General features: G+C 39.4%; 1 protein-coding gene across 3 annotated transcripts; it reads right to left on the bottom strand.

Moving 5' to 3' along the window:
* Window positions 1-200: 200 nt before the first annotated feature.
* LOC146635695 (serine/threonine-protein kinase DCLK2-like) lies at window positions 201-19,216 on the bottom strand. 3 transcript variants are annotated; one of them, XM_085348285.1, is made up of 15 exons: window positions 18,781-19,216; window positions 11,870-12,249; window positions 7,009-7,135; window positions 6,621-6,746; window positions 5,345-5,418; window positions 5,169-5,250; window positions 4,515-4,620; window positions 3,937-3,994; window positions 3,729-3,848; window positions 3,330-3,476; window positions 2,264-2,397; window positions 1,168-1,245; window positions 907-1,003; window positions 456-536; window positions 201-332 (listed from the first exon to the last, which is right to left on the bottom strand). In XM_085348285.1, exons 1-15 carry the CDS (start codon window positions 19,214-19,216, stop codon window positions 201-203), a joined length of 2,178 nt encoding a protein of 725 aa, XP_085204411.1. The 3 variants fall into 3 exon arrangements, with proteins under 3 accessions (XP_085204411.1, XP_085204419.1, XP_085204427.1); XM_085348293.1 differs by having other exon boundaries at window positions 5,175-5,250; XM_085348301.1 differs by having other exon boundaries at window positions 5,181-5,250.
* Window positions 19,217-24,664: the final 5,448 nt, after the last annotated feature.

Below are 24,664 nucleotides of genomic sequence, written 5' to 3'. Positions count from 1 at the left end.
AGCAGAGTTGTTGGCTTCTAGAAGTTAAAACTCATTTAACTAAGGTGACATGATGTCATGTAACAGGTTCTAGACCAGATTAAAGGGAACCGATCTGGTCTGGGAATTAATGAGACGTTCAGATATAAAGAAACTTTCTGGGTTTCCAGTGGACCAAACAAAGACTGTTCTGTTCTTCCATTCAATAAGGGGGATGTGTTTTAGACCAGAGGTGAGGGAACTTGCTTGGTTTCAAGTATTGGGGATTCTTCTGGTTCCTCTGGTTCCAATGTGTCTCCACTGTTCTGCTCTTCAGCGCTGCTCACAGTGTTGGATTCTATAGGAGCCTCATCCTAGACAAACACACCATATTTTACTATGAAAATGAAAATAAGCATTGAGTATCGATGACCACCAAGTTAATAATTACTGTATTATTGCAGTATTGATGAGATTACATGTCTGAGTGCCCTTACCGTCACCCAGGGGTGCGACAGGACCTCCTCGGCAGTGAAACGGGCATCCACATTCACTTGCAGCATCTGACTTATCAGCATCTGAGGACCAGATCATGCAACAGTTACCAGTCTGCAGTACACCGTACCAATGTGCTGCTTACTAGGTCACACTGCTGTATTTCATGCTATGTGCCTTTGCTTTATATGGTTTCTCTTTTCACTTTGTCCTGCTGAATAGCCTCTAATTTTGAGATGGTTAAAATTCAGTTTTGTGCTTCCTAAACCCACTAAATAAGAGATCAAACCACTGAAACTTCATAAAAACTGGAAAAACATTAACTCAAAAACCATCTTAGCAAAATGCAGGGCTTTAGTCAATGGTGAAGCCACAAGATAATCATGTTTGTTCTTGAGCTGATGTCGGATACCAAACAATGTATTTACTGTTTGCAAACTTCATGAATGGTACCTTTGCTGGAAGACTGATGGTGTCCCAGTCTGGAGACGGAAACTCCAGCTTCCCTCTGAGGATCTGATCAAACAGCTCCTCCTGAATATTATTCTCACTGAGGAAGAGCAAGAATCAGGAAAAGCTGTTTATTAACGTAACCAAAATGATGGTAGGTCACATGATACCAAAGCAATACAAAAGACAAGACTGCGTTAATACAACAAATGAAACAATTAACACATGCACGACTGGATAAACAACAACTTTATGCTAACTCACCTTCTGAAAGGAGGAAATCCACACAGCAGGATGTAGGTGATCACGCCTGCCGCCCAGATGTCCACCTTTAGACCATAACTGCACACATACACAAACAAAACAGTGTAATATAAGAGACGGTCAACTATAAATAAACGTTTATAAGAAAAGGTAAGAAGTTTTTTTCTTTACAAGCAAAAAATAAAAGAAATATATATTGATACATTTCTGACTTAAGTTATACTACATGTTGTAAACAATATTTTTTTTTATAGCAACAGGATACAAAGCAATTATTCTGGAGGTCAATTTTTTCAAAGACTTATTACATTAACTGTCACTAAATTTAAATATTTATATTTATTTAACATTCATATATATTTTAATAAAGTGAAATTTTGGTCTTTTCATTTGAATAATTCTTTTAAATTGAAGTTTTTTCATTCATTTAATTCATTCATTATCCATTTAAAATTAAAGCTTTAGAATCAGACAACAATGCATCATATGTAATGTACATATATATAAAACCACCAAATATATTACATTTATTCAGACCACCACCAAATGTAAGGTATATGTCACAGCTGCCCTAAATTCACAGTATTTGTAATTAATTTTTACATTTCTATAATGGTTACTCCACCAGTATGTTCAAACTCTTTAATCAAAGTGATTAATTGCTAAAAATAATGTTGTCACCCTGTGTATTTTCAAATTTACTGTTTTATAAAACAGTTGGAAAAAAAGTAATGCACAACTTTTGAATGAAGATGACAAATTAATGGGTTTTAGAGCTATTTATTTTAGTTTATTTTATTCTGCTAAGCAAAAAACATATTGCATTGTATCAAGAGCCAGCCTTTGACCAAGTCTGTACTGACAATTTTAAATTGGTTATTTATTATTTGGATCTGCTATTTTACATTTTTTATGAATGCAGCTGTAGAAATGAGACAGAAAACAGGTCTTTAAATGTGCTCTTCATGTGCACAGCTTAATTTGCAGTATTTTTCTGCAGACCTAACAATCTAATATTCCTGCTTTCAACCATCTGTCCCAATCGACTTCAGAAAAGGAGATTAGCATAAATTTGGGGTTTTGTGACCTCCCTTACCCGGTCTCAGCGATGATCTCCGGGGCGACGTATGTCGGCGTGCCACAAACAGTGTACAGTGGTCCTTCCACCACTGTCGCCAAACCAAAATCCCCCAGCTTCAATGACTTAGTGCCATCTGGATATTCACAAACCTGCGGGATACAAATACATGAAATCTTCCCAAGGTGTACACAAAGACTGCAATCAGAGGAGGTAAACAGCTCCACAGGCTTATTTTACGAACCTGATAATCATGTTTCCAAATAAATCAGGAAGTCAACAGAAGTAATAATTACTCAGCATAATATATAAGTATAAGATACCTTTATTAGTCCCACGAGTAGGAAAATCATCAACCTATAGTTAAAACAATACAGCTTTTTTAAAAGAATGACCTAAAAGAAGTATTGTAAATAAATTACTTACAAGGTATACACTATATATTACCTTCAATTTATGTTCAAAGTATTCAAAAAAGTAAAAAATTACTCATTAAAACGTGTCATGAACTTACACTGTTCTTAAGTTAAAGTTTGCCTTACTTACGTTAGGTAATCATTTTTAATGGTAAATGGCCTGTATTTGTATAGCGCTTTACTAGTCCCTAAGGACCCCAAAGCGCTTTACACATCCAGTCATCCACCCATTCACACACACATTCACACACTGGTGATGGCAAGCTACATTGTAGCCACAGCCGCCCTGGGGCGCACTGACAGAGGCTGCCGGACACTGGCGCCACGGGGCCCTCTGACCACCACCAGTAAGCAACGGGTGAAGTGTCTTGCCCAAGGACACAATGACTGAGACTGTCCAAGCCGGGGCTCGAACCGGCAACCTTCCGATTACAAGGTGAACTCCCAACTCTTGAGCCACGATCGCCCCAAAAACACATTAAAATTGTAAATGTAAAATAAACAATGAAGAGGTGCATAGTTTGTAGACTACAGTTTATATGATTTAAAATTCAAGAAACTGTTAAAATAAAAGCTTCACAATTGTTTTTTCATCTTTACTGAATTTAAAAAACGTAACTGCAAAATAAAATTCAAGTATTGTGAACACAATGTGTGCATGTTCGTACCAGCAGGTTCTCTGGTTTGATGTCTCGGTGTACGATGTTCATTCGGTGCAGGTACTTGATGGCTCCGGCCAGGTTGAACACCATGGCGCTGGCGTCTCGCTCGCTGTACTTTGTAGAGGAAGTGATGGCGTCGAACAGATCTCCACCCTGAACAAACAAAGGCATGAAAATAATACATTTGTTGTGTTTCATAAAAAGAATAAGAGCACTGGAGTGTTAGCAACTTTTGTGGTGATTGAAAAGTTCTTCGGTTTCTTTATTTTTCTACATGAAAAACAGAGGCAGCAACAGAAGCTGAAACCTGAAAAACATTCAGTTCATAGTTTTTGCTTCAATAAGCAGCTGAAAGTTCCCAATGTAATAACACTTTCTGGAGAAAACAGGAAGAAGAGGCGAAACCTTGACGAGCTCCATGACCAGGAACAGCTGAGTGGGCGTTTCGTCCACCTCGATTAACTGGATGATGCTCGGATGTCGAACCCTCCTCAGGACCGCCACTTCATTTTCTATCAGGTGCTCCTGTTTACACACACAGAGGTTTGGTGTCTTCATCATTTCAGAGGACTTTACATAAACTCAGGATTAGTCAGAGATCAGTGAGTCTTACCTTCCCACAGCAACGAGCTTTGTCTATGATCTTCAGAGCATACTCCTGTCCTGTTGACCTGTCAGTCAAACAAAGATAAAATATTACAGATTCACACACCTCCTGAATCCCAGTGTTGAGCTACTGCACTCAGAGGGCCACACTGAGCCTGAGAATAATACACAAAATCTGTCTGTGTTTGTTTCTTTGACCACAAACTTCTCCAAGACCATCAGAAGTTCAGCAGCCAACCTTGGCACACAGGTATATCTTCGGTCCCTTGAGGTTCTTATGTATATCACATCATGTTGCCTAGCAAACATTTAGCATTTCTGGACCTATAACACCTTATACCTTATAAAAGCATTGCAACGTTTTAATAATAACATCTAATTTATATCTACAAAACTTGAATTATGCATGATATGTCGTAACAGCATCATGTTACCTGGCAACTATCTAGCAAAGGGCTAACATGAGGCATTTTTTGCATATAAACTTCCCCTACCCCTTCTAGTTTTTGACTTTTCTCAGTGTGATTAAGTATATCAGTTTACAAACAGCAGGTGCATTCACTGAGTTATGTGATGGTTATTTACCTCTCCACGCACTCCTTCACCACAGCAAAGTTTCCGTCTCCGATCACCTTTCCAACCTTGTACTTCTCGTTGATGGTTGAGGAAGAAACTGTTCGATTGCCGTTCACTGTGAAAAGAAGACTTTTCAAATGTCACTGACTTCCTAAAGTCTGAACACACAACCTCTGAGTTAACCTGAAAGTTTCAGAGTTTGACAACTTCCTTCAAAGCATCACCTCAGAAAATCTGCTTTCAAACCCACAGAGTCACAGATGTGCTGTCATCCTTACCCCCTCCTAAGCCACTGAGCCTTTTCTCTGGGTTTTTATTTGGTCTTTTGACTTTCAAGCACTTGTGCGACCCTCAGAGTGCAAGCCAGGGAGCATGCACTGATGCCAGAGGCTCAATGCTTTCAGCCTGGCACTGGGCACACAGTGAGGTTCTCAGCCACCATGTGTACTTTTATCAAGAAGCTGTTTTTAAATAATTCACTTTGATATTCAGCCTATAGCCTCTCAGGTCTTTCAAACAGCCATCAAACTCACTCAACTTCTGTGTCATGTAGGAGCTTTTTTTTGTAAAGTTGGATCTGTTACCAAGAAGTTCACATTTCACGGTCACTGACTTCAGATATTACACTCACAAACTGCAGACTTGATTAAAAGATAAACACACCTTCACCTTCACCTTCAGCAGTGTCATCTGGCTGTTCAGCCTCTCCGTTTACATCAGTGGAGGAAGCACGACGAGGTGAGATCTGAAGACAAATGTAAGGATGAACCATTAGACATTTTCATTGCAAACAACAATTACAAATAGAAACAATCCATCAATCATCTGATCATTGTGACCTTGAGGCTGCGTCGAGTCCCGGGGCTGGTGGGGGATGGGCTGGACCTGGATGATTTTCCAGAGGTCTCATTAGCTGAAAGCAAGAAGGAAGTGATCTGATTGGTCAAAATAATTGTATACACATACCTGCATGAGTTTGAAAACAGTGATGAAGAAGTATGTGGTGGAAGAAACAGATGGTTAAGTGTGCTAAGAAATTATTCATGTACTTCATTCTTACTTGAGTGCCCATTTTCTGCAATTTAAACCTGGTCCCTTGTGAAAAAATGCCCACAATTCTACTCAGAGAACACTGACAGATGTTCATTATTCCATGTAAACAGGGACAGCCGTTTATCAGTTTAACCAGTTTGTGAAAATATTATGAAACGATCTTGCTTTGTAGCCCTTGATGTAACTAACTGAACCTATTGCAATACTAATCTAAATCCCTTTAAACCAGGGATAGGCCATGTGAGTCTTCCAGTGATATCTCTTTGTGACTATCAACACTAAATAAGACTTTTACCTACCACAGATGCATTAAATGCTTCACTAAAAAGCAGCAGAAATCAATTACCACACATGCTTTGCCCAATTGTGGGTGCTGACACTGCACCAAGAGCTGGCACACAGTCTGCTGTGCAAATTTCACCGCTAATTTATTTATATTTTGCTGAATATTTTGCACTGAAATATGAATTTACTGTTAATCAGATCTTTGCTTTTTTGTTACGTTTTTTTCCTTTGCTCCTCCATGGCATGTTACACAAAGCGCTATGAGTGGGAAAGTGCTTTTTGAGGACACGCTGTATTGCGAGATGACATATGGCAATAAGTTTTTTTGGCTAACAGCTCTTTAGAATCACTTTGTTGGTGCAAAAATGTTATTTAATTTCTTTTAAAGTGTCTGAGATTTTTCAGAGATTCGAGTAAAGAGGCAGGAACAAGTGATGTTTTGCGTTTGTGTTTTGTTGCAGCAAAGTGTCTAAAGATACATTATTTTTACTACGTAAGCTGTTACCATATGTGTAGAAAACACTGGCTGATTATATGAGTTGTTAAAAAAAAAAAAAAAAAAAGAATTTCGGTGCAAATTTTAATTTGAGTGAGAAAGCACTATGTGAATAAAGGGTTATAGTTCAGATGCCCAAGGCTGAGAAACAAGGACTTTTAGCAACACTTAGATGATAGAAGAACTGTGTATGTACTTTTTGTGACATCAACCTGACAAAAACTTCTTGTTATATCTTTCTACTGATAGTTATTAGCGGCGGTTTTCTTATTGCTTCATACCTGGACCAGGTGACTTTGTCCTGGGCGGACCTTTGGGTAGAGTCCTAGAGGAGGAGAAGCCGGAGCTGCTGGGGGTCTTGGTTGTTTTCTGAGGGGCAGATGAGCGAGAGACCTTGGTCCTGCACTCTGGAAAGAGAGAAAAGGGTCGTGTAAAACTGAGAGCTACACATTCTCTCAGTGGTTAACAGGATTGTGTTATGAGCAGGCTTTTGATGTTTTTCATATTTGTATTTGCACATGTAAACATGTAAATACAACTGAATAAACCCTCCCCCAATTTTGTGAGTCTTTGTTTTTCTTTTTACGATTCAAATAATTTGTTGTTTGCTAACAAAAAACAGAAAAACACTCTACAAACAATACAAAGATGGGTGTGCGTCTGTGTTACCATTCACAAAGGCCGGTGTTTTGCTGCTGTGTGTGAGCACAAAGTCGTCCTGAGCGTAGCGAAACTTCTCTGGACCGCAGGCCATAAACACATCGTCATCCCCGAAAAAATCCTGCAAACAGGTCAGCTGCACACACAAAGAGAAGCACACGCTGTGATTCATCAGATTTTAGGAAAAGCTGCAGCGGCATATGTGTGTTCAGAGTGTGTGTGTGTGTGTAGCAACACCAGACATGTGTGCATGTGTGTGTCTGTGAGAGAGCAACAGAGCAGATGACAGATGGGAAATTTTGAATCATGTTTACAGCTGGCAACGCTTCAATGGGCTCTGACAGACACACACACACACACACACACACACACACACACACACACACACACACACACACACACACACACACACACACAGGCACAATGTGCTGTCTAAGGAACTGTTTTGAGGATTAAATAGAAATTGCACATCAAACTGTCCGAGATTCAGAGAGAGGGAGGAGCAAGAGAACAAAGAGTGGGAGAGGAAAAGATGCAGAAATGAAGGATGAACAAAGGTATAGGAACAGGTATAAAAGATGAGAGGTTTACAGTTAAGGCTCAGTCATCAAAGTGAAATTCATCCCTGTTTCCTCACACAAACGCTGAGACTGCTCACAGGGCTGGTTGGAATAAGAATATGAAAAGATCCTCTCACATCCCAGTTTTTGACGCAAGTGATTGCTAGATTTTAATCAACCCACAGAGCCTCTCAGAGTGACTACAAACAAATTTGATTTTAGCTAATTAGCTCTTTAAGTTGTCCCAGTTTATTCATTAGTCACATTAAATCATTAAGTCCCGACTCGGCACTGTGAAGGATTCCTCTGTGGTATAGACAAGTTATTTTCCTCCCACAGTGGAGCTTCCTCCATTTCAGACTCTGGTCCGTGCTCTCAAAATGGCTCGCTATTGACCGACTGCACATATGATTGATTTAGTGAAAAAGGCAAATAGTCAAGTATTGAGAATTAGCTTATACTCATGGTCTCCGGTCATAGCTTCTAATGCTGGTGTGAAGAGGACAAAAATCTAAAACACAAAACCTTGGTGTTTTTTCAGGTTCAACAACGCAAGTGACCAATTACACTGTTGTGTGATGTGGAAGAAAACTGCACATCTCTACTCTATTTGTGTTAGGCTGAGGTCAGGGACGGGGTTAGGGTTCTGGGGTCAGAGTTTCCACATCACAAAACTATGATATCACAACAGTGTCATTGGTCACTTGTAATGTTGAAGCTGGACCAATATTGATTATGATTACCATGAGACATCTACAAAAAGAGGATATCAGACGACGCCTGCAATTACCAGGTTACCCTAGCAGCCAGTTTCTGTATCATATCAAGTATGGTGGACCACTCTCGAGCACGTGTCACGCATTTCATTCATTCATTAGTATTCCATGTTACTTTTTCCACTCATGACTTATTTGTATTTATTCTTATCAGTCACCAGTGTACACTGACAATATACAGATGAAATAACTTAATATGAGCCAAACCAATACATTAGACTAATTTCTTCACTGTTAAGCTGCTTTCCACACTCAGACAGCAACTGATACAAAGTCATTTCAATGCTGTACGGTTGCCATGGGGACCACACTCCCCCTAACGGTTCCGGAACTGGACTGAACATTCTGTGTGTGTCTGTAGCAAGGGGCTGTTCCTAGATAGCTGGTTGCTACGGTAACCACACTGCAATGTCAAAGTATGTGAATGTGTGTATGTGAAACGGGATTTCTGTCCCACTCTTTAAAGAGGCTGTACAAACTGAAGGAACAGGGCAAGGACGCACGCACGCACGCACGCACGCACGCGCACACACACACACACACACACACACACACACACACACTCTCTCGCCTTGTTCCTGTGAGACTGACTAAATGAAATGAAGCAGTCTGAGGCAGAAAGAGAATAAAAGCCCTCATTACAATTCATGCCTTTCAAAATAAAAACATTCATTTACACAAAACTATTATTTGTTTTTTTTTGTTTCTGTCTGTTGATGTTGAAGTCAGCTGCATTTATTTTCAGATATAAAATACAGTATAAATACAGCAGAAAACACCAGCATGTTACTCAAGAGGTTGAAGAATTGTGTAAATAAAAAGTTCCTGCTGCTACAAGTCAGGGTTGGGCATTTCCACTACCTTATATATTTTCTATTTTCTATTACTGACAAAAATCATCCTCATTATTTTATCCTCTTACAGACAGACGACCATTTACACTCACATCTATGAGCAATTTAAAATCACAAATTAACCTAACACCACTAACTGTCTGCCATTGGACTGTTGGAGGAAGCTATGAGAGAGCCCATGTGAATATGAGGTGAACATGTGAACTCGACAGTACCAACCAACGTGCTATGTTGGTGAAGAGTTGGAGGAGGTAGGTGGGGAGAGAGAAGTCCGAGTATGTATTCCTGTTTTGTGCCAGGGCACCAAAACAAATATGAATGATAAACAAAATACTCATTCCAAGTTTTTTTAGGGTTTCATCAAATTGGTAATGCTGATTGGTGAATCCTGTTTGTGGATAGGTTAATTTTCTCTTTAAGTCTTTTATAATCTTTTCGTACTATAACTTTTCAAGTGTGATATCAGATTAATTTTTTTTAGTTCTTCTTATGAACTTTTGAAAAGGGTCAATGTTCATATATAAACTTTGCCCGGGGGAATGCTTTTAAAGTAAAAACAATGAGACTGTTAAGGAGGCAGATGCAATGGATACTTTTATTTTGAAGGAAGCGTCTGCAGAATGTGTTTTTATTTTTCCCAAGGCAATGGTGCAGCTACATCTTAACAAACGGAGACAGTTTTGTGCCTTGTGTGTGTGTTTCTGAGGGTGAACTCAGTAGACTTATGTGTAAGTGTGTGTGTACAAGTCTGAGCTGCATTCACTACAACAAGCTTCTTTCAGTCACACCGGCGCCTCGACATGCTGTCTTTGCTTTTCTTCAGCTCTCCGTTATCAGCGTCACAGTTATCTGTAACTTCAAAGACAGAGCGCGTGCATGTGTGGGGTAAAAATAACCCTGCCGTGTGATGCGTTTAAATCCTTAACCCAATATGAGCTCACAAAAGCATTTTGAGGAGGATCAGCTCCTAGTCAGACTCTGTTCAAATTAACTTCAGCTGACTGCTGCAGTTCCAGGGCTTCAAACACATGTACTTATAAAGAGCAGAGAGTGCAGATTTAAACTTCAAGGAGACTACGCTAACCACCCGTACACTTTACACTGAAAATTGCACCTTAAATGAACTCTTTTATATATGATGAATCCCAAAATGAAACACATTCCTGGAGTAATTTTATAATGAAGTGCTGTAATTTGATTTCCGCAGTCAGCCCTCGTTCACTGGCCCTGTGTTGTCTGAGTGTGCGTCAGTTTAGAGCTCAGCGAAACGGCTGAAATTACTTTAACTGTGTGTCACAGTCAGGCTGTGAACATTACCCACAGTATGTCTAGTTCAACCCATTTGTTGCTGTCATTTTTTCTAATTAAACCGTAAATTGCTGCCAAAAAATAGAGAACTTCAGAAGAGAAGATATGACACTTAAAGAATGCTGAATAGAAATCAGTGGGAGAATTCTCCACTGCTAGAGACGACAGATGTCCTGCTCCTGAACTGGGAAATGCATGAGCCATGTGTTGTCACTCTAATGCAAGTTCATGGCAGTTCTAAGTAAAGATGATGGTAAGTGGCTTTCGGTATCTATAACCTGCATTAGCATATGATGAGTGCTTTAGTGGTAGGAAGCACAAATGTTGATGGATTCTAGCTTTAATAAGAGTTTTGTGATTGGTGGTTTCAGGATCTCATTCCTGCTTTTTGCAGATGATGCAGTTCTGTTGCCTTCAGCTCCCAAAGGGGAAGTTTTTAAGTGAGTGGGAACCGCAGATAAAAATCAGCACCTTAAAGTCTAAAGCCATGGTTCTCAGACAGAAAAGGGTGTGCCCAGAGGAGTGCCCACTCTGGGTGAAGAACAAGTTGTCGACCCAAGAGTTGGTGAATTCTGTGAGGTTGTCTGTTTATCAGACGATCTAAGCTCCTACATAGCCTAACGTGTAGCCATTAGGTCAGGGTGGATACCGCCAGTGGAAATAAGCTTTCTAGCAGCATGTCTGGGCTCAGCCTTAGACACAGGGTGAAAAGTGTTTTCATGGAGGCAGCAGGCGACCATATGCTGCAAGTCTGAAATGTACCAGCCCGAGTTTGAGTCAGAATCCCATCCCTTTGATGTGTGTCTTCACTCTCTCTCCCTGTACTCCCGTCCCCCCAAAAAATCATCTTCAGCTTTATTCTTCTAATTTCCATGAATAACTGGCTCTTATAAGGAAAAAATACAGTGGGCTAAATGAGTATAAATAGATGTCACTTTTGGTACATACACAAGATGAATCTGAAACACCTGCATTGACTCCATCAGACTAACATCGAACTGTAGAAGCACTTAATAGCTTAATAATTGATGGCACAGGATGCAGGAGTGAACTTTTCAGTCTAGAGGCAGGTGTAAATCATTACTTTGTGTTTCACTCATTAAGGATTTCCTCCTGAGCTTCCTCTAGGTGTAAGTGGGACTGAAAAGAAGTGAGCAGGCTCTCTTTAGTTCATGGATTTCTAAGTACGAGTACTTTATATGTCTATGATTATGCAGGACAGATGTGTTCTCCACTGAAGCTGCTAAAAGTCTGAACATACTGTGTAAGCGTCCATGTTTGCTGCTTTATCAATCCATGAAGTAGCTTCATGTTGCAGCTTTTTCAATGTTTGTGTCAAAGAACAAAACAGGAACACCAAAAGTTATCAAACCTGTTTCCCGTCCAGCGTGTAGAGCTTCTTTACTGCTCCAGAGTCCAGCTTGATGGCCTCGGTGATGTCCGCCAGCACCTGTTCGAAGGAGTGCGCCGTCTTCTTGTTCAGGAGAATCCTCACTGCCTTTCGAGGCTTCACGCCGCTGCGGATCACCGTCACCAACTTGGGTTTGATGAAGTCTTTGCTCTCTCTGCCCTCTCGACTTTCGGGGCGATCTTTGGGGACGGTCGTCGACACTCCTGTGGATGCCGTGGAGGCTCCACTTGACCTTGCTGTTCCAGGCCCAGTGCTGGCACCGGGCTTCCAGCTTGGGACGGAGATCTTGGTGTAGTCGACCTTCCGGTAAGGCTCGTTGGAGGCACAAATGTAGCACTCGCCTGAGCAGCAAGGCAGGGTGTGAGGAGGAAAAGTTACATTAAAAACAAATACTGCAAAGGTTTTACAGGAGAAACTTTTGACTAAAATTAACCAAAAACCATTAAAGCTCAATATCGTACACTGAAAAAAAAAGCATTAAATATCTCATAGTTAACTTAAATATTAGGCTTTTATGAAATGTGTGTTCAAGGACACCAAATGCCACCAAAGACGGACGCTGTTTTAGCACGTTAATTGCAATTTCTATTTCTATTTTGTTGTGTGTTTTAACCGGGGTTAATAAAGCTATTAACTGTATCTTAATTTTCTAATGTATTTTTTATTTTAATTGTACATCAGTTTGCGACTTTGTGCCAATTAAAAGCACTTTACAAATGACCTTTACTTACATACAAAGTGTAGCAGTGGGCAATGGGCCCTGAAGTACACTTTGCAATATCAACAGCAGCATGGAGAAAGGCAGGCACGATTAATCAGCTGCCATGACTGCAGTCCTTAGGCTTTGAATTCACCACATTTAAATTATATTAAAAAAATCCTTCTGCTACATTTTGTTCACCCGGAACGCAGCCCTGTTCTTCATCCTGTGCCCACTTTTTTATATCTGCAGTTCATTTCCGTGTGTCTCAGAAGTATTTTGCTGCCTTCTGTCTTTTCCTTACTTGGATTTTTATTGCATGTTCTTGGCAGTTTTTTGCATAGTACTAATCCTTTCAAGTAAAAATTAAGTTATCGGTTCTTTAATAGACCATCATCACAAAGATTGTGACCATAACAAAGCAACAATATTCAAGCAACAACTTCGATAGAAACATTAAGCAAAGTGAACTGGCTCTAAAAGGCAGCCTTGAATACAGGAAGCTATGCTGTGTCATCTGTACCTGCTGGCTGTTGTCATGGACGCAGTTAAAAGGTGAAATAAGTGAGTGATGTACAGGAGGGCGTTCAGGGTCACAGGCTTATTCGAGAGCGCGGTAATACAAGCTTTGTGTGTGACAGTGGATGAAGAGAAGGTGACAGCAGATGTCAGATTCACTCCTCTCACTCTGTCTGATCTGCTGGAAAACCGAACAGCTCGTCACTCGTCAGAGCGTTCAAGCACCCAGGCAGGAAATATGGAAATGATGAGCATGCAGTGTTTCATATCGCAGCGCAGCTCCAATTAATCTGACTGCGATGAGTATGATAATAAAATGTAAAGTCAGACTGATAATCCAGTTTAGTTTCCACATAAGCTGTTATTCAAAAACAGCTTGTTTCACTTAGTGGTCATATTAGAATTAGTTATACTACCTTAACAGATGTACTAGCTATGAATAGAGCCTTATTTACATAAAGTGTTCCCTACAAAATAAAGACGTTACATTGCTATAGTTTGCAACCCAAATTAAGTAAAAAGACAGTTTAATCTATTTCTTGCAATTTTTTTGGCTGGTGGGAGGGGCTAAGAGTAGAGCTGCTATTACTACACATCAGACTGAGCTGGATGAGGTGGTGGCATCTCACTACAATGCCTCCGGGATGCTTCCTGGGAGTCTTACTGGCAGGAGGCTTCAGGGCAGACCCAGGACATGCCAGAGAGATTATGTCTCTCATCTCAGCTGGCCTGGGAATGCTGCAGTGTCTCTCCCAAGAAGAGCCGAAGGTGGTGGCTGGTCTCTGCTTACACTGCTGCCTCTGAAACCCAGTCAGTAACCAGCAGGAAATAAGCAGTGGAAACCTAAGAACGCCACCATTCAAACCCTTTTAATTCAAGGGGTTCTTTTTTTGTATTGTGTTTTTTTTTTTTTTTTTAAACTACAGCTTCAACATGTTGCGATCTCCAAAATCTGCCAGGAGTGGTTAGAAAATGATCATATTATTAGGGGCAAATTATGGCTAACCTATTATTTAAAGACACTTTTAAACACACTATAATTAAAAAATTTCTTCTGCATCAATGATCTCATTGTCACATTAAAGGGGAAAAGAACCTGTTATCATTTGACATAGACCAAGGTTTCATTTTCAGATTATCAGTCCAAAATCCAATATTTTAAATTTACAGTCCAAAAACATTCAGTTGGGGGGGGGGGGGGGGGGGGTGTTAGGTTAACTGATCATTTTAAAATTGACCATGCGTTTGAATGCGAGTCTCTGTGTTAGCCCTGCAACAGCCCGATGCACCCCGCCTCAAACTTCTCACCCCATCCCACAACCCAGAACTGGATAAGCAGAAGAAAATGGACAGATATACATCCATGATGTGGCCATCACTTCACTGCTTGTGCTTATAGAATCAGAATCAGAATCAGAATACTTTATTGATCCCTGGGGGAAATTATTTTTTGTTACAGTGCTCCATTTTAAACCAACATTAAGACAAGACAGACAATACGCTAACTAAGAATAGTACAATATATACATACACATATATATATATATATATATATATATATATATATATATATATATATATATATAGTGCCTCCAAAACACATCACACCCTTCATGTCCAGGACTGCATGACAACTCTGAAGGTGTCCTGTAGAGCCTGGCACCAGGACATTAGTAGCAGATCGTTAAATTTGTGAGCTGGAGCCACCATAGATCATAGCTGCTGGTTTTGTTTTTAATGTTTTTCCTCATCAGCATCTGCATGAAAAGGAAATGCCTAAGATTCAAGAAACAAAAAATATTTGACATTTTGCTGATCAGAAACAACTAAACTATTAAAATAGATGTTCCCTTTGGCAATTTTAACTTTTATGGCACAGTTTTTGATGTATGTAAAGAAAGAAAAGGATGAACAATAAAGTTCTACCAATGATGACAAACAGTTTAATTCCTTTATTATCCTCTTACTTAGATTAGCGACTAATGTGCATGTGCCTAAATTTATTTGAGCTTTAAATCTGTCATCAGTTAAATCCATTGGGCTGTTTGTATAAAGAGTTTTTAAATATAAGATAAAATTATAAATTATACTAAGGCTCCAGCAGACTGCAGCTGATCACATGTACAACAGCCTCCAGCCACATATCCTGTTTTACCTTATATGGTTAAAAATGGCTCACCTAACACTCCCCTCTCTCTTCGTCTTTATCTCACTACCTTTCCAACGTGCACACCTTTCACTCTCTTTTAAAATCAGACACACGCTTATCTGTGCCAGCAAGCCTCTAGTAAAATGCCCCTTTTTTCCTCCCTTTGTTTCATCCCCATTACATGTTGACACACACACTCTTTCTCTGCAGGTATTGTGTGTGTGACCTTGTCTCTCCACATGCAGGCTTTCACTTTGCAATTCAAACCAGATGGACAGGATTGCTGCAGGTATTCATTCAAATACCTCAGTGACTAAACACAGAAGCACCGTCTGTGTGTCGATACGACATTAGAGCTGAGACACCGGCACAGTCTCTGTTCAGGAGCTGTTTAATGTAAAGACGCGACAAACGGGAAATTTAATGAAGGGTACTTTTAATATTTCAGCTTTTAAGGTTAAGAAATTATCGCATTGATTAATTAACAAACATTTGCAGCTTATTTGTGGAGTTTGTGACAATTTTTTAAGCATTAGTTTCAAAATAAAAACTTTTCTGAAGCTATTGTCTTTATTATTTTTATTGTGTCCATTAAATTCACTTGACTCAAGGTTTTTTTGTCTATAAAAAGCTACAGATTGCACCTTCGTGGCTTTTTATAGACAAAAAATAGACCTTCAACCAGGAGACTGAGGTTTGAGCCCCCTTTTCCCTATTACTTTTAGACTTTTTTGTTTTGTTTCATTTTAATTAGGATTTAATAAAACAACATGCTTTACAAAATCTTATAATTTAAAAGCAATGGAAAAGGATTCAAATAAGATTAAAATCAAGAAGGTTTAAACACTTAAAACCATTTTTGTGTGATTATATTGTTAAAAATAGGGGAAAATTTTAAAAGTTCAAAGAAACTTCCTAGTGATTCATTAATGATGAAGCAAACCAGACTTCCTCAAGCACTGAAATGGTTTAGTTGGGTTTTCTAAAACATGCTTTGGATTAAAAATAATAATAATTTTATTACAACCATAAAACATGATGTATATGAGCTGATTGTTATGGCTGCTGCCAAGCCTAGAAAAACCTGAAAGGTATATGATATTTGAAATCTCTGTCACAGTACTTTTGAAATGCTAAACCAATAATCTTGACATTCAGCAGGACACACTCAGATCAATCATCCCAGTGCATTAGCTGCTTTCCAGCACAGCTAATCAGATAATCCATGTTTCCCCCTCTGTTACAGCTCGAATACTCAGTTAAGTTGTGAGCGATGACTTTTCCACTTCACACTCGCAGCTTTGAGCCGCTGTGGTCTGTTTGTCGTTGTTAAGTGCTTAAGAGCGATGCATCTGTCTTTTAGTAGATCTCCGGCTGAACAGCTTCCTGGCACTAACGCTCATCAGAGGACATTAAACCAGTCACTCATCAATATTGATGATAAGTGATGTTACTCAGCCACTGGTCTGTTTCTCACTAAATGACTTTAGGGCAACAGGATGAGCAGAGTGAGTGGACCTCGGAGTTGCTGTTAAATTATCCAGGAATATTGTTCATGCGTATAAATTTTAGATGTGGAAGACTTATGAGCATTTATGAGATACATGCTTCTTTATAAGATAAAGTACACTTGAAGTTTACAAGAGGATATTGGAGACAGGATATAACACATAATGATGGGTCATTAGATGACTGTGCACTGAATATGTGAAGGCATTAGTGGAACTGCTCAGTTTGGTCTTCTAGATATTATCTTTATTACTGTAATTAAGTCACAATAATTTTGAGGGGTTAAAAAGTGCTTGAAAAATTCTGTCAAAAGTGGTAAAAACTTACATAGTTAAAAGGTTTTATACACAAGATGTTTCAAAATTGTTCTGTGTCTATAGCACCATTATAGCATATCAATAACATAGCCCGCACGAAACCCAACAGGAAGTCCATTTTAACGGCATTTGCACTAAGCTGAAGTTTTGCCATTTCAAGGCATTATTCTTTAGAATAGTCATTTGTCAAACATTGGCAAAAAACTGCAATGTTAATCCCATTGAAGATTTTGAGCTAATTATTCACATAATATATGGGCAGTCCAATCTAAACATCTAGGTGATGCTAAATGACGAAGCTGGTGGGCTTTCCCTGAACGGTCTGTTGGCAACAGCAAAAAACAAACAAACAAAAAAACCCACAACTGTAATTGTTGGATATTCTGTAATGTCACACGTTGGGCAAAACAATTGATGGATGTATGTGTGCAACAGCCAGTTATCCATCCTGGGCTTAAAATATCCACAGGAAGCAGGTAGACCTATCAAAGGTGTGTGATCCCAATCATCACTGCCGGCAGTTTCAATTAACTGGATATCAGTTTAAAAGAGAAAGGAGTGTGACTAGATGGTGGGAAGGTATCATTTTCAATAAAATGTTAAAAAACACAATTTTCCTTTGCTTCAACTTTAATGAGCTATGCGTTTACTGGTGGGTTCAGTTATCCCACATACATACAGTGTCACCATGGACAAAATCTATGGTAGAGATGATGGGATACGTCCCTAAGATACCTAAGTACCTTAAATTGCTCCCACCAAAATTTAACCAACACATATGCACTTATTTATTAATCACAAGCTTTACTTGGAGTCTCCAGCTTAAAATCTTCAATAGGATTAACACTGCTGTAAATCTGCATGTGCATAAAAACTACACAGGGACAACTTCACCAAATTACAGGATATATAGTGTCAGGGGTCGATTCAGTAGTGGACAACATGATACTTTTTATACAGAAACAGCTGTACACCTCAGACAGGTCCTGGGTTATTTCCCCAATGAATATTAAAACCGATATACCCTTGAGTATTACTGTATTGATTATGTACTTATCAGTCTGCTGTTGATGTACACAGAAATAAATAATTCAAGCATGTTTGGATAACAAAAGCCAAGAGGGAGCCGAGAGGAAGGAAACATGAGGAAGTTTAAACAAGACAGGCCACTTGATTGATCTGTGGTGAGAGTAATCAACTGAAGTCTGCACAAAATTATGACTCAGTGACAAATGACTACTGTATATTTATTTTAAGGATATGCAACATTTGCAGACAAAACAAAGATTCAATAGTCAGCAAGACCACTGCTAATATAAAGCACCTGACATCAAAAATCTGACAAAGGGAACAAATGTGTAGGTGGTCAACTAGGAATGGAAATGGCTATAGACCAATTTTGACTAATTTTATGATGACAAATGATCCAGGAGATCAGATGCTTTCGACAAAGACATTATTGATGAGTATTGGCAGAGTAAATAGGGATCAAATTAAAGAATGCCCTAACCACAATCCAGATAATAGTCTTAAAATATTTGTACTAACCACAGTAAGTGTGCACCCATAGCCTACTAAAGCGTGACATTTTCTACCTCAGCTGGGCATTTTTGCTCATTGCCTAAAGGTTTGTGATTGACAAGTTGTTAGAAAATGAAAACCAAGCTGCCAGTCTTACCTTCCACCAGCTCATCCATACTGGTGATCTTCTTGCTGCCATCTATAGTGTAGATCACCCGCACTCCTTGAGGCAGATGCAGGTTATCCGCCAACGAGCGTGTGAGCTCCATTAGCAGAGCGTCGTACGATCTGAACCGGTCACTAGAAACAGCGTACACCAGGCCCTTAAAGTACCGGTCTCCGTTGCGATAAAACCGGACCTTTTTGGCTCGTTTCTCCGAGGTGAGCGCCTGCAGGGTGCGGGTCCGGTAGTAGCTGCAGTTGGCGCTGTGAGCAGGACTAGGGACCAGGCTGCTGCCCCTGGAGCTCGGGCCAGACCCTCCACCACCAGCACTGCTGGTGGAATCATCTCTCTTGGCCCGGGTGGAGCGTCCTCGCCGAACCTTGTCACGTTCGTCAAAATGCTCCAACTCGAGGGTCTTACTCAGAGACATGGCGGATAACAGTCCAGTAACATTCAACGAAATCCGTGCTAGAAAAGAATCATCCTTCAAACAGCAGGAAAAAGTTTATCCAAGCTATGTAGTCCAGATCTTGCTCACGTATAAATAATGTGATAAGTAATCCCTAAAAAATGTGTTATAACTTGGAGACTTCCTTCCAGTAGATAGATTCTCATAGACCAGCTGTAGTCCTAAGACTTCTAAGATGATCTGTAGTCCAGTTGGCCTGAACGAAGAACCAGCACTGTGGCAATCACACCAGTCATGGTTCATTTAAATCAACTGAAATCTTCATAATCCAGGTGAAATCCCCAAAACTACATCAGGTCACTTTGATGTAAATCCAGCTTAAGTCAGAACTCAAAAATATCCTTTATCCAATTTAAAAATCCTTAAAAATCATGTATTATGTTCATGCTCTAATCCGTGATGTCCACTGGTCAATAAGTTTGGGGTTGTAACTGTAAGGTTTTTGTTTCACCTTATTTTTAGCAAATTCAATGTGAATATGAAGGCAAGTCTGATCCTTGAATTACAGATTTTTCCCACCAAGGCTAAACCTCCACTTGATTATCTGTCTGTCCTCACAGTCACCTACCTGCAGTGTCAGGAACGCAGCTGTAACGTCAGTGATCTGGCTTTGAACTCAGTACTTTGAATGAACAGACCTTAGACAACCCATTCAATCGACTCCAGGTTTAGATCTGGGCCAGTGCCTCGAAGTCCCTCTAATCCTGCTTGATTTGGGATTTATGTCTCATTCACAATTTCTCTTCTAGTGTCCTCACCATCCCTCCGTCACTGGGGAAAAAAAGAAGAAATGACAATCACATGGTTTTACTGACAAGACAGAAGTCACCATCATCTCGAGAACAGCCTCCAACTCTATACCAGTGCAGACATAGAGCAGGAATTCATTTTTAAAAAGGTCATTTTGTATAAAACCATGTAATTAAGAGTCGGTATTGCTTGCACATAGTTTGCTTTTATTTAATTATTCAATATTTTATAAACAAAAATAATTTTTAATTTTGATTAAATTAAACCAGTGTTAAAAAAAAACTTTAAAAGTTAGATTTTACAACATTTTTAAATTATTTAGAAAGCACCAAAAACCATGTGAGGAAACAGCTATGACTTTTCCTGTCATGTCTGATACTGAAATTTTTTAGGGCTGAGCTGTCATCTCACAGAGTACCGCGTCAAACCACCCCCAAAAATCCAGTGGGCATCCAAACTGCCCTGAGTCAAACATGACACCTAAAAGCATCATGCAAGTTAACATTTGCACAGTTTTGTCACTCTCTCTTAGCTGACTTGCTTTGGTAGTTAGAAGAGCTCAGAGAGTTTTTAAACAAAAAACATAGAAATATTAGATTAATGAGAGGTCGTCCTTCAACAAACCAATATAAGATTAAATACATAGTAGAACAGAACTCTGGGAAAACACTGGCTCATCTTGGACTCATTCCTGGTTCACATATGTCAGGATGCACAGAGCAGATGCGGAGGGCAGGAAGTCAAACACAGGAGACATTTTAAAAACAAAAGACCTGAAGCTTTTTAAGGCATGAACACTAAACGCTCCACCCCTGAAACACCTGTAATGTCAATCTGTGAAAAAGATAGAACCAAGACTTGATATCGAGGGAAAAAAAGTTGACTAAACCTTTTTTTCCCTCGATATCAAGTCTTGGATGGAATATTGTGGCAACATCTGAGACTCACAGCCTGCTGGGCTTCATTCGATCACAACCATTTAAATTAGCTATCAATCCAAAACCATATTTAAAATGAATACATGTGTTTGTTTTCTTCATGCAATAATAAAATAAATATTCCTTGTCCTGAAAGAGTCACTGGTCCACAACAGTACCTGAAAACGTCAGCATCTGTCGGTCTACAGTGCAGTTTTTGCCATTGTGCCACAAACACTGTTGACTGGGGTAATTCTAGCACTGTGTCCACTATGTTTGCAGGGTCTGTCAGAGGCACGCACCCGTGAAATTTCCAACTGCCCATAAACTTTCTGGCAAAAATGCTGCCACCTTGTGGTGATGGTCTTTATTGCATTTTGCAGTGCGTTTACAAAAAGTACCTTTAAGGAGCTGGCCCGAGCAGAATGGGCTTCTATTGAAGATCATTAAGACCCCGCCCCCCACGATAAATTGCACATGCACATCAGGACTGATAGGCATCATACAGTCAATGTGTTCAAATGTGTGACATAAATTTGGCTGCACAGCCACTGTGGGAGAATTGCATCGATTTCCAGTGTTATTAGATTTAGCTTAAGCCCAATGAGAAATAAAACCCTGCAGATGAAATGCTTATAATACCCGTGCTCTCTCTCTCTCTCTCTCTCTCTCTCTCTATCTGATAACAGAATTGACTTTATCCATCTATCCGCCCTAACACTGCTAAGCTGGCTGACAGCGTCATTCAAACACACACACGTACACTGAAAGGGAGGCACCTACCAATAATGCCGAGGAACCGGTTTGTTGCTATGGAGCGTTTCTCCTCTTTCCCCTCCTCGGTGCTCTGGTTACGGTCTGCTCCGGGGGCTCCCGGCGTGCTGAACCACTCTAACCGAGCTGTTCCGGGTCCGTCCGCTGACCTGGGATACAGGGATGCAGGAGGGAGGCTACACCGGTGGACCGGGATGCACCGAGTCAGGCAGCATGGCCGCTGCTGCAGACAGACACCGGCTGAGGCTCACCCCCGCCCTTCCCTTCTCTCCGCGGCTGTACGTGATGACAGCGTCCCTCCTCCTCCTCCTCCTCCTCTTCCTCCTCTCTGTCTGTCTTTGTCCATCTCGCTCTACCGTGTCTCTCCTCCCTGCCTTTTGTCTGACTCTCCCTCAAATTAAACTTACTTTTCTGTCGTTATTGTTTTATGACAAGGGGTGTCAAACATACGGCCCAGTGCCATGCGGTGGGCCCCCATAGGGTCCAGTTCGGCCCACCGCATGGCACTGGTAATTGCGCGAGTTGTCATTAAAAATATTGCTCTTTATATCCAAGATTCAAGGTTTACATTTTTTTTATATTTTTTTTACAAAAATTTTACATGGATAGATTCAAGGATTAAAAAAAATCTACAAAAATCTACATGGATACTGGATCATTTAGTGTACGATTTATAATTATTTGGTGCATGAACTTAAAAAACCATTCATTTAATTGTCTTTAGGAAATTCTAAAATGATGTAAATTGTGTCTAATTTTTTATATATATTTTTTAAATTATATTTTACACGTTTAACACAGAATAGCTGCAAACTAGAAAGGGCACCACGAGTACATGTCTGTGCAAATCACTCGAAAGTTCTTTATTTTCATAGTGAATAAAACATGTAGCAGCTTAAAAGCTTAAAAATAGCCACTAAAAATCCCAATTTAAATTTCACTGAAGTCAATCTAAAGATCGAGGGTACTGGCAAAAAGCAGTGTTGGCAAAGAAGCATGATTTCTTTATTTACTTCGAAATGTAGTAAATATGAAAAACGTTACTATTCTTAGACAAATCTAAGATTTTTTTTTTCTGAAAAACGTCTGTAAAAGTGAATGAAAACTTTCACCACAAGGTGGTAGCATTTTAACAGAAAGTACCAGCCACTTAGCAAAGGATTACTTACAAAAGGCTGTGAGACCCATATGACGTCTATTAAAGTCCGACTTTTCTCTGAGGCTGAAAGCCTGCTCTACTGGATTATGTAACAGAATAATCCCAAGACACTGATTTTTAAAGCACATGTTTCCCACTTGTAAAGACAAAGACTTCTTACATTTGCATATATTGTGAGGGAAAACAATATTTACTTTAAAGTGTGCACAGTGCTGCACCGAGCAAACAAAAAATGGGACTTTATTGCATGTGCAGGGCATCACTGGACATCGTGTCACTTCAGCCACAGATCCTTGCAGCATAACAGGCTCACAGCTACAAATCAATATATTTGATAGCATGCAGACAATAGAAACATTATCTGTCTAGCTTGCTCATAAAAACATACACAACCATTTCTACTTACTACTTTGCTTTAATTTCCTGAAACATCTGATGTGCTCTGATGATCTGAAGTAACAAACTTTACTGAAGACTCTAATTTTTAAATAAGAGGCCCTGAAAAGGACTGAAGCAGCTGAGAAAAACGTTTTTTTATCACAACATTAATGATGTTCCATAGTTAGTTACATAGAGATCAGATTTTTTAATAGCAGAGGGAACTTAGGTTTTTCATTTAAACAGATTTAGTTACGTTTAAATACAGATGTAGATGATAATGTAGACCAAGAGGAAAACTATAGATGTTCTTCTTTCTGTATTTGTGTTTTTCTTTCACTTCCTGTACTCCATACACAGTACAGCTTACTGTCCTTTTAATGCAGTGTTATAACTCATGTTTGCAACATGAGTCTCAATAATAACTAAATATATAACTCACAAAAAGGTCTGCAACACTTAATTGCAAAGTGATTATTGTAAGAACCACGGCTTATAAATAAGTAATAGTGAATGATTATAATGGTAGAAGTAATAAATAATTCTGCTCAATCTTAATATTTGATGAAGCTGTGGTGGACACAGCTGTGGGAGTCAGTGAAGCAGGCTGGAGCTATAAAACCATTAAGAAAGCCTGAAACTAACTCACCAGGCACGCATTAGGAGGAATAATTAAGAACAGATGGCATCAACAAAAACATGAAGGCAGCATTAAATAAGAATAAAGACCCACACATGAACCCAAAAACTGAAATTTAACAAACTGAGGTTTTGAGTAAACAACAGACCCGTTAGAATGATGGAGCAAAATTTAATCCAGTCAAAGAAGTAGAAATAAAATGAAATATTAACTAAGGATCAACATTAGTTAACACCAGTAAAATTAATAAAACTCTCCAACAACAATAAATGAAATAAATAGAAATGACATGAAATGCAAATTAAGACCAGGAACAACAACTGAAAAGGTTAAACTGTGCTTTTAAAATGAAATGCCTCTAATATTGGAAAACGCCTAACATGAGTCAGTAGGTTATTCCAGCAACTTGTAGCATAAACAGGCAAAAACATGTTGATCAGTGTGGGATCAGAAGACCTGTTCCTGAAAGGTTGAGCTGGTTTCATAGTTCTGAGAGATATCTAAATCCAGTACTTTGCAGGACCTTAACAAAAATAAAAACTTATAAACGAGCCCTAAAAGTAACTGTGTTGCCCTCGGCTCAGGTGTTATAGGGTCCCGTTTAATTGTTTCAAACTAAGACACAGGTCCTGAAAATGTCCTTTTTACTTCAAGCAGAGAACATCAGCTAGATTCATAAATTAGCCAAGACATCATACAGTACTGCCCCATGTTAAGTTATTTGTACTTTGTTTATGTGGACCAATAAGAAACAATGATTTTGGATGACCGTAAAACTATGTCAGTTTTTT

This window comes from Diplotaxodon limnothrissa, linkage group LG3, assembly GCF_057381915.1.
Source record: "Diplotaxodon limnothrissa isolate DT_005_m linkage group LG3, D_limnothrissa_male_GT1.1, whole genome shotgun sequence".
Classification (NCBI taxonomy): domain Eukaryota; kingdom Metazoa; phylum Chordata; class Actinopteri; order Cichliformes; family Cichlidae; genus Diplotaxodon; species Diplotaxodon limnothrissa.
This window is presented reverse-complemented; position numbering and strand designations above follow the sequence as displayed.